The following is an 18,142-nucleotide window of genomic DNA, read 5'->3' as shown; positions in this document are numbered from 1 at the left end:
TCCTACTCGGATTCGTTAACCAGTGAGCCATGATGGGAACTCCCCGTTCTCCTGAGTCTTAATGATGGCTCTCTGGACTACAGGGGGCGTTGAAAGTCACTGAAATACCTTGGTTGGTTGAATGGGGAACTGATGACGGGATTAAGCTGGAAAAGTGGGTGGAAGAAAGGACTGCTGCCCACTCCTTCTCAGCCTTCATTCTGGAGCAGAGGCTACACTTAGCATTCATAGGCTAGTATGTTTGGAACCTGGAAGGGAGAGGGAATCAGAGAATGGAAGCTGGTGTGGTTGCAGTGCCCTCTGGTGGGGACTGCAAATAAGGGGATTTGACAGCATTTTTAGGGTTTTTTTTGTCTATCCCCACCCCCCAGCTGCAGAGACAGCCCCTCTAGAATATAAACTCCATGAGGACAGGGATTTTCACTGTTTACTCATTGTTGTATATCCAGTACCTAGAAGAGGGCCTGGCACATAGTAGGTGTTCAACAAATATTTAGTTTTGAATCCTGCCCTATCACTTTATTGATCTGCGACCCCGAGCAGCATTTTTAACTTCATAAAACCTGTTTCCTTGTGACTAAAATGGAGATGCTAACACCCCGGCCCCCACAAGCATTAACTGAGAAAAAGACCAACACGTACTGGGCAAGGACACTCAATCAAATATGCATTCCCTTCTTGCCCACCAGCCAGCATGGATCATGTGTTGTATACCGGGCACAACTGATGGACACATTTGCTCTAAAGGGCGTGAGCTTTACCCTGGAGGGGAGGCAGCCTGGGGAAAGCGTCCAAGCCTAGTCCCAGGGGAAATGTGAGATCCTTCTTCTGCCCTTCACCCCCACCCCTGCCCCATCGCCGCCCTCCCCTCCCCCACCACAGCCACACCCAACTCTTCCTACCGCCCTGAACCCATCGGGCTCCATATGCCCTCTGAGCCTTTTCAGATGCTGTTTTCCTGGCTGAGTGCCCTTCTTACCAACCCATTGCCATGATGCACACTCGAGCCCTCTGAGTGGCTGCATCAGCCTCCTCTCGGGCTGCTTGCTAGGTCTCTCTGGCCCCTCAAATAGATCTTCCAGCAAATAGGCTTATCTCACTTTCCAGCTTCCATCTGACTCTTTTCGGGACAGAAGCCAAGTCCTCTGACCTACCATTTTGTGGTCTGGCCCCAGCCCAGCTCCTAGTCATCTTTTCTCTCCTGATCCCAGCTTCAAACCTTACACCAAAACATCCAAGCCATTTCCCACCTCTGAAGCTTTGCTCATGCAGCCTCCACTGCCCGGAAATCCATCCCCTGTAAGGAGGGCATGGATTGCTTTTGCCGGCGCAGGATCTGTTTTCTTTTCCACTGGAATCCCCTCCTAGCACTCAGATCTGGTATCAGCCCGTAGGGCTGTTTCGTTTCTGGGCTCCAGGGTGAGTTTGAGACTCAGCTTGGGAGATGTTTTCTTTTTCTTTTTTTTTCATTTTTTGTCTTTTTAGGGCCACACAGGCATCCGGCATCTGGAAGTTTCCAGTCTAGGGTTTGAATCAGAGCTGCAGCCGCCAGCCTGACCACAGCCACAGCAAGGGGGATCTGAGCCATTATCTGCAACCTACGCCACAGCTCCCCGCAATACTGGATTCTTAACCCACTGGGCGGGCCACAATAGGAACTCCCGGCAGTGTGCGCTTCTGCCAGCATCTCCACTAGAAGAATTTCCGCCATGTGCTCAGGTCCTTGGCACATGTTTGGTGCTCACTGATGAGGGTCTTGGCTGGTCTGAAGCTTTTAAATTTGAGATAAGCTAGGAGTTCCCTTTGTGACTCAGCAGTTAACAAACCCGACTAGGACCCCTGAGGATGTGGGTTCAATCCCTGGCCTTGCTCAGTGGGTTGAGGATCCGGCATAGCCGTGAGCTGCGGTGTAAGTGGCAGAAGTGGTTCGGATCCCACATTGCTGGTCTCCTCCAGGGTTGAGAAAGGGGCAAAGGGGTCAAGTAGCTCCCTCAAGATCGACCAGGGCCCCTGGATCTCCCTGGAGAAGGTAGACTCTGTGGATGGACCCATTTTTCTCCTCTCTTGGCAAAGGGAAAAGAAGAGAGTGGGTTCTGTTTTTTCCTTCCCCCCCCCTTTTTCTTTTTACAGTCGCATTTGGAAACTAGGGATTGAAACAGAGCTGTAGCTGCCAGCCTATGCCAGAACCACAGCGACACAGATCCTAGCTGCATCTGATCGTTAACCCACTGATCGAGGCCAGGGATCAAACCCATATCCTCGCAGACACTACGTTGGGTCCTTACCCTGCTGAGCCACAATAGGAACTCTGAGAATGAGTTCTAGAAGGGGAGAGGCAGCTTCCAAACTGAAGCTCTCCCGGGAGGAGTTACCTTGGGGGCCACCTTGGGTGCCCTCAGGCTTGCGTTCTTCCCAGAGCCACTTGGAAGGTCGGAGGGGAGGGTGGGAGTGTCCGCTCAGGTAGGCAAGATTTCAGGTGTGTGCATGTGTGTTTGGGGGGCTGGATTTACATCCTCTGCTTAGACCTCAGAGTCCTGACTTAGCACAGAAGGAAGCTGACATTTGAACACGGACCCCCACCCAGCCCCTCCCTTTCTCTCTAACTGACCTTTGCTCTGGCCCCGGCTGCTCTGTTCCTCTCCCAATGAATGACATCCCCATGGAACCCAACGCTAAAAGGCCTTCAGGGAGTCCCATTGTGGCTCAGTGGAAATGAACCCAACTAGTATCCATGAAGACGCAGGTTCGAGCTCTGGCCTCGCTCAGTGGGTTAAGGATTCAGTGTTGCTGTGAGCTTGGGTGTAGGTCGCAGACTCGGCTCCGGATCTGGCATTGCTGTGGCTGTAGTGTAGGCTCCAGCTCCAGCTCCAATTTGACCCCTAGCCTGGGAACTTTCATATGCCACACCTGCAGCCTTGGGGAAAAAAAAAAGTCTTCAATGCCAAATAGGGGGTTCATTTTGGGAAAGATGAGTTGTGAAGTCTGTTGGGGACCCCAGAAGTGAGGCATGAACACATTCTTACCTTCAACCAAAGAGGTGGTGACAGTAGCCAGAGGTGAGGGGTGGAGTGCTTGGTAACCAATCCCACAAGGGCACCAACCAGGTGTAACAGTCCAGCTGAATATCAGATCCGATGCCCTATGTCCTCAAGTCTAAGACGCCATTGACTGTGAAATACACATATGATCACTCAGAAAGAAAACTGTTGGAGTTCCCTTCATGGCGCAGTGGAATTGAATCCGACTCGGAACCATGAGGCTGAGGGTTCGATCCCTGGCCTCGCTCAGTGGGTAAAGGATCCGATGTTGCCGTGAGCTGTGGTGTAGGTCACAGATGCAGCTTGGATCTGGCATTGCTGTGGCTGTGGTGTAGGCCGGTAGCTGTAGCTCTGTTTAGACCCCTAGCCTGGGAACCTCCATATGCCGCGGGTGCAGCCCTAAAAAGCAAAAAAAAAAGAAAAGAAAAGAAAAGAAAAAATTGTCAAACCAATGCTTTCTTTTTATCACTTGCAATTTCCATTTGATACTTGTTGAAAGAGTTCTTTGGGATTTATTTTCACATAGACTGTGATCACGTTGTATCTACAAAGTGGCACGCACGGGCCACAAGGGCCACGTGACAACCGATACCTGGCTGACAGCGATCATTAGACACCATTGATTAAAGGTGACTTCAGAGAAGATAGTGTGTGGGCGGGGGGGGGGGGGGATAGCATAGCTTCAAACTGGTGGTCATTTCTAACATATACTGAGCACTTTCTCTGTGTTAATTATCAGCCCAAGAAATCCATGAGATTGATTCGACCCATTTTACAGATTAGGAAACTGAGGTCAGTAGAGGTGAAGTCAGTCATTGAGGTCACACAAGCAGTATGTGGCAGAGCCGGACCTTAGTGCAGACTAACACTGAGAGTGTCCTGATGGCCACCGGACTTGGAGATGTGAAACGTTGAGGGTCCCCCGAAACCGTGTTATCCCGCTGCCAGTGTATCTTCCTCGGCTTTAGGACTTGCGCGCGTAGGGCACTGGAGTGGTCCCTTCGGCAAACAGCTTGAGGGAGAAATCCAGGGCTGGGGCTGCCTGGGTCAGCATCCCCAGAGAGATGACATCGATGTGGGGCCCACAGAACTGAGGGAGGTTGTCCAGGGTGATGCCCCCGCTGGCCTCCACGCCCACGGTCGGGAACTGAGCCTTCAGCGCCGCGGCCGTGGGGTGCAGCTCCTGCGGGACACAAGCCAGAGAGAAGTGAGAGCCCCCCAACAGCCCCTTCCCAGGAAGCAGACCCCGCCTCACCTCAGGCCTGAAGTTGTCCAGCAAGACAAGGTCAGCTCCTGCCTCGGCCGCCGCCAGAGCCTCCTGCAGGCTGCTGCACTCCACCTCCACCTTCAGGGCGAAGTTGGCTGCCCGCCGGGCCCCCTGCACCGCCTGTCAGGCCCCAAGGGTGAGAGTGAGAATGGGTGGCACCTGGCCAGGACCAAGTGAGCTGGGACTGGCATTCAGAGGGCTCCAGATCGGAGTTCCCGTCATGGTGCAGTGGAAACGAATCTGACCAGGAACCACGAGGTTGCGGGTTCGATTCCTGGCCTCGCTCAATGGGTTAAGGATCTGGCATTGCTGTGAGCTGTGGTGTAGGCCGGCAGCTGTAGCCTGGGAACCTCCATATGCCCATATGCCACAGGTACGGCCCTAAAAAACAAAAAGACCAAAACAAAAAACAAAAAAACAAAACAGAAGGCTCCATATGGATAACGAGTTTGGGGTTCATGAGAAAACCAGGCATTGAAATGGCTTCCTGCATATTAGGTGAAACCAGGTGAAATTACCATTTTTGTGGGTTCCCCAAATGGCCAATTTTTTCTTTTTTTGTCTTTTTTTTTTTTTCAGGGCTGCACCTGCAGCATATGGAAGTTCCCAGGCTAGGAGTCGAATTAGAAATGCAGCTGCCGGCCCATGCCATAGCAACAGCCACAGCAATGCTGGATCCGAGCCACATCTGGGACCTTCACTGCCGCTTGTGGCAATGCCAGATCCTTAGCCCACTGAGCAAGGCCAGGGATTGAACCCGAATCTTCATGGATACTAGCCGGGTTCTTAACCCTCTGAGCCACAACGGGAACTCCCCAAATGGCCAATTTCAGCAATATTCAACATTTGGACATGAGTTCAATGGTCTCAGGATATTAAGACTGGATGGGTTAGAGTTCCCATCATGGCTCAGTGGTTAGCGAATCTGACTAGCATCTATGAGGACACAGGTTCCATCCCTGGCCTTGCTCAGTGGGTTAAGGATCCAGCGTTGCCGTGAACTGTGGTGTAGTTCGCAGATGCGGCTCAGATCCTGCGTTGCTATGGCTGTGGCGTAGGCCAGTGGCTACAGCTCTGAATCAACCCCTAGCCTGGGAACCTCCTTATGCCATGGGTGAGGCCCTAAAAAAAAAAAAGCCTGGAAGGGTCTTTGAGAACATTTCTATGGATGACAAACAGACTCAGAGAGTTAGAGCGACCTGCCCAAGCTCGTGGAGTAATCAACACTGAGTTCCCAGTAGCTGGTCCTTTGCCTGCGACATCACACCTGCCCTCAAAACGCCGGTGACGAAGCAACCCCTCATTTTCCAGAGGGAAGTGCTGAGGGGTCAAGGACTGTTGCATCCCCCAACCCCCAGGCCATCACTGTTCACCAAGGAGTGGCCGGGGGTGTCCCTGGAAGAGGGGAAGGGCTGTAATGGGGGTTTGGAGCAGGGCCAGGGCAGGGGCTCAGCTGGATAGACAGACACCTGTTCGACGCCACCAGCTGCCACGACGTGGTTGTCCTTCACCATCACCAGCCCCCCCAGGTCGTACCTGTGGGAGGTGGCCCCGCCCACGAGGAGCCCATACTTCTCCACCAGCCGGAAGCCCGGCGTGGTCTTCCTCGTGCCTGCCACGTGCCCGGCCCAGCTGGTCCCCCTGGCAGTCTCCACAGCGGTGGCGGCAGCGCTGGCGACACCACTGCAGCGGGCCAGCATATTAAGGGCCACCCGCTCCCCCAGCAGCAGGCAATGGGCTGGGCCCCGGACCTCGGCCACCTTGGCCACAGGCACCAGCTTGGATCCCTCCGGGAGGAACCAGGAGACCTGGCAGTTGACTTGGGCAAAGATGGCATCAAAGAAGGGCCTCCCAGCCAGTACCCCGGGGGACTTGGCCCACAGCACCGCCTGTGAGGGGGCTGCCCCCGTGACCAAGGCCACGGGGTTGAGACCCGGGCAGTCCTCGCGGAGCCAGCTGTCTGCCAGGGTGGCCAGAGTGGCAGGAGGCAGCAGGAGTGCCAGGCCTGGGAGGGAAAGAGAGAGAAGAGTGTTACATTCTGGCTGCCCTAAAAAGACAAAGAAAAAATATTAATTGTTTTTGGCCGCACTCACGGCATGGGTTTGAACCTGCACCACAGCAGTGACCAGAACCACAGCAGAGACAATGCCAAATCCTTAACCCACCGAGCCACCAGGGAACTCCTAAAACATAATTTTTTTTTTCTTCCTTTCGGGGCCACACCCACAGCATGTGGAGGTTTCCAGGCTAGAGGTCTAATTGGAGCTGTAGCTGCCAGCCTGTGCTAGAGCCACAGCCACGACAGATCTGAGCTGCATCTGCGACCTACACCACAGTTCACAGCAACGCCAGATCCTTAACCCACTGAGCAAAGCCAGGGATTGAACCTGAAACCTCATGGTTCCTAGTCGGATTCATTTCCACTGCGCCATGATGGGAACCCCTAAAATCTACTTAATCTTAAAAATTATCTGTTAGTTATCTGAAAGTCAAATTTAATTGAGTGTCCTATATTTTATCTGCTAAACCTAGTGCTGGATCAACAGCTATTCACCAACTAGAAGAGAAAATCCAGCTGCCTGAAGTCACTCTGCAGCCTTTCTGTTTGCCTTGCATGGAAGTGTAAGGTTTTTTTGTTTTGCTTTTTGCTTTTTTGGGCCGCAGATGTGACATATGGAAGTTCCCAGGCTAGGGGTCAAATTGACCCCAGGCTAGGGGTCAAAGTTCCCAGGCTACAGCTGCCAGTCTACACCACAGCCACGGCCACAAATAGGGAAGGATCCAAGCCGCATCTGCGATTTACACCGAAGCTCATGGCAATGCCGGATCCTTAACCCATTGAGCAAGGCCAGGGATTGAACCCACATCCTCTTGGATACTAGTGGGATTCATTTCCACTGAGCCACAACGGGAACTCCCAAACATCCTTCGTTTACTAGGAGAAGCCCCCAGGAGAATCTATCTTTTCCATCCCAGTCATCTCCATAGCTCCAAGAATTTCAAAGCCAGAAGTTCAGCTCTTTACAGATGTGAAGACTGAGGACCAGAGAGGAAAACAAGTCTGCTGAGGTCACACAGCAAATTGATGGCAGAGTGAGATCCGCCAGGCCTTGTGGCCATCTGTCCTTCCATCTTTGCCCTCCAGCTTGAAGACCCCTCCCTCACCTGATGTTTCTAAAAACTGTCATTTCTCTACACCCTTTGTAAAAGAAGCGATATAGACAAGGTGGTCCGGGGGGGGGCCCTGGGCCTGTTGAAATGAATGGGGTGACCGCAGAGGCTGAGCTCAGGCACGGTGCAACATCGCCATCTGTCGGCCAAGGGCAGACCTGCAGCCTCAGGAGCGGGTGGTAGATGGATTTGGCCTCCTGGGGAAGAGAGGGTTAAGCAGCCTGTGAGGGGGTTTTGTTTAAGCTTTGTCTTGTTTCCCCCACTTTAGCTCCAAGTTTAAGTTAAGGCCAGACATTCTGGATTGCTCTGTTCTCAGAAGCAGGCCTGTTTTGTCCAACCCTTCTTCCCCAAGGCCAAGAACCTGCCGCCCCGCCCTCAGCCACAGACCTCAGGGATTGCACCTGCCCCTCCTTCCCCACCTTCTCTCCCACAACTGCCCCCAAGTGACTTCCAGTCCTCAATCGGAGCCAGCTGTGCCCTGGTCAGGTGCTAGGAACAAAGTCGGGTATAGGAACAAAGATGGAGTCTCCGCCTTCACCATTCACAGTCCAGCCAGGCAAAGACGGATGCACAGACCCCTGCCCCTCTCCAGCCATTCAGACCAGGTGCAGTGATCTTTGCTTATTTGTTATTATTATTATTATTGGTCTTTTTATGGCCACACCTGTGGCATATGGAGGTTCTCAGGCTAAGGGTCGAATCAGAGCTATAGCCACTGGCCTATGCCAGAGCCACAGCCACATCAGATCTGAACTGCATCTGAGACCTACACCACAGCTCATGGCAACACTGGATCCTTAACCCACTGAGCCAGGCTGGGGATCGAACCTGCATCCTCATGGATGTGGATACTAGTCAAATTCGTTTCCGCTGAGCCATGGCGGGAATTCCAGTGTTTGCTTTTTAAAGTGAATTTGAGGAGTTCCCGTCATGGCTCAGTGGTAACGAACCCACTAGTGTCCTTGAGGACACGGGTTTGATCCCTGGCCTTGATCAGTGGGTTAAGGATCTAGTATTGCCAGGAGTTGTGGTGGAGGTCGCAGACCCGGCTCGGATCCCACGTTGCTGTGGCTGTGGTGTAGGTCAGTGGCTATAGCTCCAATTCAACCCCTAGCCTGGGAACTTCCATATGCAGCAGGTGTGGCCCTAAAAAGATGAAAACAAAACAAACAATAAAGTGAATTTGAATCACTTTTAAAAAAAGAAAGCCCACTTTCATTGTATTAGCAACTCTCTCGACTTCTATCCATTTTTAATTTATTCTTTGGACAAATCTTTGTTGAGCACCTGCTCTGTACCAGGTATGAATCATTGCGTGGAGGAGTGGGCAGTTCTTTCTCTTAGCTTGCAGGGCTTTGCTTATGCTGTCCCAGGGTTGTGCTTCTGCCTGGAAGTCCCTTCCCTCACCCTCACCCCAGACTCCCCCTTCACCTCTCACTCCTCTTCAGACCTTCTTAGTTAGACCTCACTCCTAGGAGGGGGCTCTCACAGACCCCCTACATCAGGTCGCATGCTCCCCCAGCTCCTGTCCTACCCTCCATGTCATCCTCTGCTGGCGTTTCCTCTCTGGGGCCACGAGGTCCACTGGGTTTTCTTTTTGCTTTTTAGGGCCACACCCGAGGCATATGGGGGTTCCCAGGCCAGGGGGCCAATTGGAGCTGTAGCTGCCGGCCTACACCACAGCCACAGCAACTCAGGATCTGAGCTGCGTCTTTGACCTTCACCACAGCTCACTGCAACGCCGGATCCTTAACCCACTGAGCGAGGCCAGGGATCGAACCTGCGTCCTCATGGTTCCTAGTCGGATTTGTTTCTGCTGCACCACAAGGGGAACTCCTCCACTGAGTTTTCTGCTGCAACCCAAGTACCGAGCATTCTGACCCAGACACATGTGCTGCTTGCACAGGTCAATGTCAAATATTGGCAATTTCATATTGTTTACTTTTTTTTTAATGGCCGAACCTGCAGCATATAGAAGTTCCCGGGCCAGTGACCAAATCTGAGCCACAGCTAGATCCTTTAACCCACTGCACCAGGTAAAGGACCAAACCCTCGCCTCTGCAGCAACCCGAGCTGCTGCAGTTGCATTCTTTTATTTTCCAGGCCGCACCCGAGGCATATAGAGGTTTCCAGGCTAGGGGTCCCATTGGAGCTAGAGCTGCCAGCCTACACCACAGCCACGCCAGATCCGAGCCACATCTGCGACCTACACCACAGCTCCCAGCAACTCCAGACCCTTAGCCCACTGACCAAGGGCAGAGATTAAACCCGCAACCTCACGGATACTTGTTGGGTTCGTTAACCGCTGCACCGCGACAGGAACTCCTGCAACTGGAGTCTTAACCCACTGTGTCACAGCGGGAACGCCCATATTTTTCAGTTTAATGCGAAGTGTTTGATGGTACCTATCCAAGCAGAGAGGCCATACAGTGGAAGGGGCCACTCGAGCTGGGTCCCAGCACTGCCTCTTGTCACCTTTAGCTGAGTGATCTTGGGCAAGGGACGCAACCTTGCGGGGGCCTTCGGTGTCCCAGCTTCAGCAGGGGTGGTCACACTGGTCCTAGCCTCCGAGGCTTGTGGTGAAAATTAAGGAAGTGAATATCTGCAAAGCCCTCGAGAGCACCAGGGGGCACAGAGGAGGCGTGTTTATCGACAGGGTGCCCAAAGCGTTTCCCAAGAGTCGTGGGAGAAAGAGGAAGAAATGACTAAACGTCCCTGAGAAAGGGGGTAGGTTTAGTGGCCTTGAAGGATGAGTAATGTTTGCCAGCAGAGGTGGGGAGGTGAGGAGGAGGAGGAGGAAGGACAAGACATTTCGGACTGAAAGGGCGAGTGTTCAAGGTTCAAAAGCAAGAAAACAGAGAGGCGATGGGTTGGGGGGGTGGGGGGCGCTGAGGAGGATTCAGGGGAGAAATGTCACGAGGGGAGGCCAGGGTAGGAAAAAAAAAAAGACTAAACTAATGAGCTGAAGCATCTGGACAGAATTTTTTTTTTTTTTTGGGGGTCTTTCTGCCTTTTCTAGGGCCGATCCCCCGGCACATGGAGGTTCCCAGGCTAGGGGTCGAATCGGAGCTGTAGCCACCAGCCTATGCCAGAGCCACAGCAACGCGGGATCCAAGCCACATCTGTGGCCCACACCACAGCTCACGGCAATGCCGGACCCTTAACCCACTGAGCGAGGCCAGGGATCGAACCCGCAACCTGATGGTTCCTAGTCGGATTCGTTAACCACTGCGCCACGACGGGAACTCCTGGACAGAGTTTTAAGGAAGGGAATGGTGCGGTGGTGATTTTGTTCTAGAAAGATCACTTCGACCACCAACTGGAGAGGGGTTGGGAGGCAGATGGAGGCTGGGGCAACGGGCCAGATGAAGGGTGATGAAGCCCTGCATTGGGCGGTAATGAGAGGAAGAGAGAGCAGGGGCAAACAGGAGCATTCTTTCTGAGGTAGACTATACCAGACTTGGCAGCTAAGAAGAGGTACAGCCAGGGGTTTGTCATTTTAGGGCTGCACCCATGGCATGTGGAAATTCCCAGGCTAGGGGCTGAATCAGAGCTACAGCTGCCGGCCTACAGCTACAGTTTTGACCTACACCACAGCTCACAGCAACGCCGGATCCTTAGCCCACTGAAGGAAGTCAGGGATCGAACCCACATCCTCATGGATCCTAGTCTGATTGGTTTCCACTGTGCTACAGTGGGAATTCCCTCCGGTAACAGCTGTCATTTGTAGCAGAGCTGAGAGCTTCTGAAGCGCAGGAAGAGACTAAGAGCTACCATACAAGGTTAAGGATCCAGTGTTGCCGTGACCTGTGGTGTAGGTCACACATGCGGCTTGGATCCTGTGTTGCTGTGGCTGTGGCGTAGGCTGGCAGCTACAGCTCCGATTGGACCCTTTGCCTGGGAACCTCCATATGCCGCAGGTGTGGTCCTAAAAAGACAAAAAAAAAAAAAAAAGCTGCCATACCTTGGTGCCTACAGATGCAGAGTACTTACTATCCACTGTCACAAATCCCACCTGCTCTTCTTCAGGGTAGAGACCAAAGCTTCATGGCAGAAAACCAAGGCTCAGAAATGGCAAAGGGGAGGAGTTCCCTGGTGGCCTAGTGGTTGGGAATCTGGCATTGTCGCTGCTGTGGTTCAGGTTACTGCTGTGGCGCAGGTTGGATCACTGGCCCCAGAACTTCCGCAGGCCAAAAAAAGAAAGAAAGAAAGAGAGAAACACAAAGGGAAATTACCTAAAAAGCAGAGCTAGAAAATGATCAGCATGGGCCCTGGTCTTTCCGGTCCCCGGAGGGGTAGTTTTAGAACCACACTGCCTCCACCAGCAGGCGTTAGCTCTCTTGCATCCTTTTCAAGTCTTCGGTCCTGATCCCCCATTGGAGAGGCAGAACGTTCACGAAAAAGAAAGCAAGCTCCATGTTCCATTTGTGAAAAATAAATAAATACATCTGGTTTGCTTTAGGCACTGACTCGCATGCATTTCCAATAAAAGGCAAGCCTGGGGGAAGTTTTGAAAATAAGGGCTCTTGGAGTTCCCCTAGTGGCTCAGCGGTTAGCAAACCCAACTAGCATCCATGAGGACGAGGGTTCGATCCCTGGCCTCGATCAGTGGGTTAAGGATCTGGCGTTGCCTTGAGCTGTGGTGTAGATCGAGGATGCGGCTTGGATCCCGAGTGGCTGTGGCTGTGGCTGTGGTGTAGGCCAGTGGCTGCAGTTCTGATGTGACCCCCCTAGCCTGGGAACTTCCATATGCTGTGGGTGTGGCCCTAAAAAGACAAAAGACAGGAAAAAAAACAAAAAAAGAAAGAAAAGAAGGGCTCTCCTGATTAGCCACTGATGCTGAAAGGAACTGAGGGTGGGGGTGGTGCAGGGCTGTTTTTGCAGCTGCCCAAGGAGAAGCTTCTGCACAGAGGAAACAACTGTAACAGCTGGTCCCCTTTTTATCTTTGCCGTTGTCATATGTAAAAACGCTCTCCAAAAGCCTAGACTTCGGAGATTACAGTGTTCTCTTGTGGGGTGTAACCTTGATCTCTCAAGGCCATACTTTCTTAATTGGTTTTTCTAGAATTTTATTAACATTGGCCTCTCTGTTTTTGAAGGGATCCAAAGCATCTGGGGGAACTGCCTGCATGTCTCTCTTTACAAAGGAGGTAAAACGATACAGATAGGAGTTCCCTGGTGACTCCAGGGGCTGAGGAACTGGTGTTGCCACTGCTGTGGCACAGCTTCGATCCCTGGCCTGAGACCTTCTGTACGTCATGGGTGCAGCCAAACAACAAAAGGTACAGATAAACTGAAGATGCCGGGAGTTCCCGTTGTGGCTCAGGGGTTAACAAACCCGACTAGGATACGTAAGGATGGGGGTTTGATCCCTGGGGTTAAGGATCCGGTGTTGCCATGAGCTGCAGCGTAGGTGGCAGACACAGCTCGGATCTGGTGTTGCTGTGGCTGTGGTGTAGGCCGGCAGCAACAGCTCCGATTTGAGCCCTAGCCTGGAAACCCCCATATGCCTCAGGTGCAGCCCTAAAGAACAACAACAAGAAAATCCACAGATTCTGGCATAATCTTTGAAGATGCCCCCCACACCTCAACTGGCACTCTAGCAATCTGGATTGCTGACTGATTTTGCCTGTGTCTCTATGTTGCCCTAACTAAACAGTGGCTCCACATGTGAAGGGACGGGGCCAAAAGCAGAGCTTTCATCCCTGTATCTTTTTTTTTTTTTTTTTTGTATTTTTTAGGGCCTCTCCTGCGGCATATGGAGGTTCCCAGGCTAGGGGTCGAATTGGAGATGTAGCTGCTGGCCTACACCAGAGCCACAGCAACTCGGGATCCAAACCACGTCTGCAACCTACACCACAGCTCACAGCAACACCGGATCCTTAACCCACTGAGCAAGGCCAGGGATCGAACCTGCAACCTCATGGTTCCTAGTCAGATTCATTAACCACTGAGCCATGATGGGAACTCCCCCTGTATCTTTCTTTCCCTGTGTCTTTCCTTCAGTCATTTAATAAATCCTTGTTCATGCCTTTGATGGATGGGCACAAAGGCAGCTTCTGCAAATGCACCCAAAACAAGTATCATGAGTTTTTGTTCTTAATTTGGTGTGTAACCATGTGTAACCTGTGCTTGCAGCAACAGTGACATTTATTTATATGAGGCTGACACAATGTTCCAGCTAATAGCAAGTAATGATGGTTTTCCCCAATTTACAGGAAAAAAAAATTAACTTCAATAGATAGACATAGTCAGTTTTCAACGTTTTGCTTTCATAAGTTTACCTCTTTTTTTTTTTCCTTTTCTTTTTTGGCTGTACCTGCAGTGTATGGAAGGTCCCTGGGGCCAGCAATCGAAATCTGAGTTGCAGCTGCTCCGCCACAGCTGCAGCAACACTGATCCCTAACCCGCTGCACCACAGCAGGAACTCCCTGTAAGTTTTTGCTAAAACGGTGCTGCCTGCTACCATTTGTCTATAATAGAATCTGGAGGGACATCCTGTGTAATAACAGCTAACACTTTGATGGTCCTTCCCAGGCACTGTTCCAAGCATTTTGTATATATTAACACATTTAATCCTCACAACAACTCTCACGAAGTGGGGACTCTTATTATCCCCATTTTACAGATAAGTAAACTGAGGCACTGAAAAGGCAGGTAACTCGCCCAAAGTTCACACAGATGGGAAACATGGAGTCAGGACCATCACCCCAGGCAGGCTGGCTCCAGAGTCCCCTCACTTAGCCCACATCACTACACTGAGCATTAAATTATATTTTAAATGTATATGTTTATTAATCAATATTCACAAAGTTCTACAAGCCACACCCAGGGTTCCAGCGTTCTGCCCCTGGACTGGTTCAAATCTCAGTTTCAGCACCCATATGCTGGGCGACCCTAGGCAATTCCCTAACCTCTCTGAAAGTTAGTTTCACGAGGAAATCACAGGGCTGCGGATGAGGAGAGAATGGGGTGAGTCATGTAAAGCTGCAGCCAATGACCCGCCAGATGCCTTTAAACCCAGGGGTCTGACTCTGGCAGCTTTGTTCTCCCATCTATTCATTTCTTGATCTGTTTGGCAAACACCAGATGGAGACAGAGGCTGGTGAGCACTGAAGCTTCCAGCTGAATATTCTTTTGTTTTCCCCTTCTTTCCCTTGAGAGGAGAGAGGAGAAATGACCTCCGAATAGAGCCCAAGGAGACTGCCCATCACACAAGGGATAAATGATCCCTAGGGTTTCAGAGCAAGGAGAGTTGACCTGTCATTAAGATACGAGCAATAAGAGAAGGCTCAGAAAGGTTGGCTCTGAGGAGTTCCCGTCGTGGCTCAGTGGTTAATGAATCTGACTAGGAACCATGAGGTTGCAGGTTCGATCCCTGACCTTGCTCAGGGGGTTAAGGATCCGGCGTTGCTGTGACCTGTCGCAGACGCAGCTAGGATCCCGTGTTGCTGTGGCTCTGGCGTAGGCTGGCAGCTGTGACTTCAATGAGACCCTTAGCCTGGGAACCTCCATATTCCTTGGGGGCAGCCCTAAAAAGGACCAAAAAAAAAAAAAAAAGGAGAGAGAGAGAGAGAGACCACTGAAGGAGCAGGTCTTGAAAGACAGAAAACAGTGAGGGTCTCCTTCAATCAGCTATGGAAAACTCGTAAAAAAAATTTTGGCCTTGCCCCCGGCATGCAGAAGTTCCCAGGCCAGGGATCGAGCCCACACCACAGCAATGACAACACTGGATCTTTAACCTGTTGAGCCACCAGAGGATGCCAGTAAAGCCATAAAACTTTTTTTTTTTGCACCCGAGGCATATGGAGGTTCCCAGGCTAGGGGCTGAATCGGAGCTACAGCTGCCCGCCTACACCACAGCCACAGCAACACAGGATCCCAAGCCATGTCGGTGACCTACACCACAACTCATGGCAACGCCAGATTCTTAACCCATTGAGCAGAGCCAGGGATCGAACCTGCGTCCTCATGGTTACTAGTCGGATTCATTTCCGCTGTGCCACAACAGGAACTCCAAGCCATAAAACTTTGGATCAGAAGTCACACGAACAAAATGCACCTTTTTTTTTTTTTGGCTTTTTTAGGGCCGCACCACAGCATATGGAAGTTCTCAGGCTAGGGGTTGAATTGGAGCTGCAGCTGCTGGCCTAGGCCAAAGCCACAGCAAAGCCAGAGTCTGCGACCTACACTGCAGCTCACAGCAATGCTGGATCCTTAACCCACTGAGTGGGGCCGGGGATCAAACCCGCATCCTCATGGATATTAGTTGGGTTCGTAACCACAACGTAGCCACAATGTGAACTCCAAATGTGCACTTTTAAGTATAATGTTTAAATGATGGTATAATGTTTAAACAATGCCTAGGGGTTTTGAAAGAGGTAAGCCGGGAAGCTGGTGCAACAGCCTGGGCAAGAAAGCACTAAGCAGGGGTCAAGTCTAAGGGGAGGGCATCTGTAAGGGGACCACCACCTGCACCCGCACCCCCAGACCTGCTGCTCTGGCCCTGGCCCCACCCCCTTACACCTTGGCCACCAGCTTGCCATCTGCTCCTACCCAACTCTGTCCTCACCCCTCCTTCCCCAGCCTTTGCCTCACCCTCTTGTCTCAACTACTCCCTCTGGGCTTCATTCCTGCACCTTCCTGCTTAGTCCAGAGGTAAACATCCATGTCACCCCATCACGTGCCTGAAGGCCGCCCGGCAGAAGAAGCCAGCCCCCCCCCCCCGCCCCCCGCCACTGACCACCACCTGCAGGGAGACGGAAACAGAAAAAGAGGCTCTGGTGACTCCAGGGAGGGAAATCCATAGGTCACAGCAACTGTGAGGCTATTGGGGGAGTTCCCATCGTGGCTCAGCGGAAACGAATCAGACTAGCATCCATGAGGATGCAGGTTCCATCCCTGGCCTCTCTCAGTGGGTTAAGGATCCAGCATTGCTGTGATCTATGGCGGTACGTCGCAGACGCAGCTCGGATCCCAAGTTGCTGTGGCTGTGGCTCTGGCTGGAGGCTACAGCTCCAACTGGACCCCTAGCCTGGGAACTTCCATATGCCATGGGTGCATCCCTAAAAAGACAAAATACAAAAAAAAACAAAAAAAAAGTGGTCTGGACCCCCCACAGCTGGTTCCACAGCCAAGGGGGCATGTGTGGTGCTAGCAGAAGCCCTGGACCAGGGGAGGGAGGTCAGAGCTGGGGAAAGAGAAGCCTGGGGAGGGGACAGTGAAACTGCAAGGAGCCCTCCACGCTGGTGCTGGTGTCATTTGTCCCACCCCCACCCCCAACCGGGTGAACAGGGAGCTATTATGTCATTTTGCAGATGCAAGAAAATGAGGCTCTGGAACAACAGATAACTTGCTCAAGGTCACACAGTCTGTTCCTGGTGGAGCTCAGATGCAAACAGGAGCTTTTTCTTTTTCTTGCTTTCTTTCCCTTTTTTTTTCTTTTGTTCTTTTTTTCTTTTTTGGCTGCTCCCCAGCATATGGAGTTCCCGGGCCAGGGATCACACCTGAACCGCAGTTACAATCTAAGCCGCAGATGCAGCAACCCCAGATCCTTAACCTACTGTGCCAGCCTGGGATCAAACCTGTGTCTCAGCACTCCCAAGAGGCTGCCACTACAGCGGGAGCTCCTCAAACGGGCGAGGCTTTTGACCCCAAGGCCTAGCCCCTATCATTCTGCATCCAGCCTCTTTCCCCCCCCCCACCCCCCACCCCCGCCCAGGACTCCGGTCCCCTTCCCCCTGCCCCCGCGGCGGATGGGGCAGGACTTGGCCTGGCTCTAGCTCTAGCTGCTAGTTAAGTGGCAAAGTCCAGAGTTGCGCCGGGTCCAGCCTCCCGCGGCCCCGGCCCCTTCAACCCTTCAGCTCCCCAGCCCCCAGAAGATGTGTCCCCTTTCCAGGTGACTCCAGACCTATCCAGGGGCACAAGCCCCTTTCTTCTCCGGAGCTCACCTGGCGACCCGACGCAGATGGACAAAGAAGAGTGAGAAGAGGCCTTTGGAGGACGGAGGGGGAAGGAGTGCTTGGGTTCAGAGGGGTTGGAGGGAGCCGGGGAGGAGGGGGGGGTGCTGAGGACGGAGAGGAGATGGGAGGTGGGGGATGGGCAGGAGACGGGGCCAAAGGGGGGTGCTGCCGGGACCCGGGTTGGGGGCGGGGGAGGCCTGAGAGGGTCCTTTACCTTCAGGGTCCATGATAGCGCGGAGCTGCCCGAATGGCGCGTCTGCTGCTGCTCCAGTGTTTGGAGAGGCTGGGGCTGGGGCTGGGGCTGGGGGCAGGGTGGGGGTGGGGCTGCCGGCGGGAGGGGAAGGAGGGGCCGGGCTGCCCGGCCCCGCCGAGATTGATCTGCCCTCCCGCTGCTCGCTGGGGCGCCCTCCCGCCTCCAGTTACCGAAGGCAGAGTCCATCCTCCAAGCGGAGGCCCCGTTCTCTCTCCACTCACCGACCCCCCGCCACCGCCCTGTCCCAGGGTGTGCTCCCTGGGAAGGTGGGACAGCTTTGTGTTAGTTTGTTTTTTTAGGGGCTACACCTGTGGCATGTGGAAAGGCCCAGGCTCGGGGTCCAATCAGAGCTGCAGCTGCAGGCCACAGCCACAGCAAGGCCACATCTGTGGCCTAGGCCCCAGCTTGCAGCAATTTAGATCCTTAACCCACTGAGTGAGGCCAGGGATCG

The 18,142-nt window shown here is 52.8% G+C and overlaps 1 protein-coding gene across 1 annotated transcript; it reads right to left on the bottom strand.

Moving 5' to 3' along the window:
* Nucleotides 1-3,478: 3,478 nt before the first annotated feature.
* On the bottom strand, nt 3,479-17,734 carry QPRT (quinolinate phosphoribosyltransferase). Its single transcript, XM_047780095.1, has 4 exons — nt 17,653-17,734; nt 5,775-6,310; nt 4,294-4,425; nt 3,479-4,221 (listed from the first exon to the last, which is right to left on the bottom strand). Exons 1-4 carry the CDS (start codon nt 17,663-17,665, stop codon nt 4,003-4,005), a joined length of 900 nt encoding a protein of 299 aa, XP_047636051.1. The 5' UTR covers nt 17,666-17,734; the 3' UTR covers nt 3,479-4,002.
* Nucleotides 17,735-18,142: the final 408 nt, after the last annotated feature.

This window comes from Phacochoerus africanus, chromosome 5 (genome assembly GCF_016906955.1).
Source record: "Phacochoerus africanus isolate WHEZ1 chromosome 5, ROS_Pafr_v1, whole genome shotgun sequence".
Classification (NCBI taxonomy): Eukaryota; Metazoa; Chordata; class Mammalia; order Artiodactyla; family Suidae; genus Phacochoerus; species Phacochoerus africanus.
The sequence above is the reverse complement of the archived record's forward strand: the minus strand, read 5'-3'. Positions and strand labels throughout refer to the sequence as shown.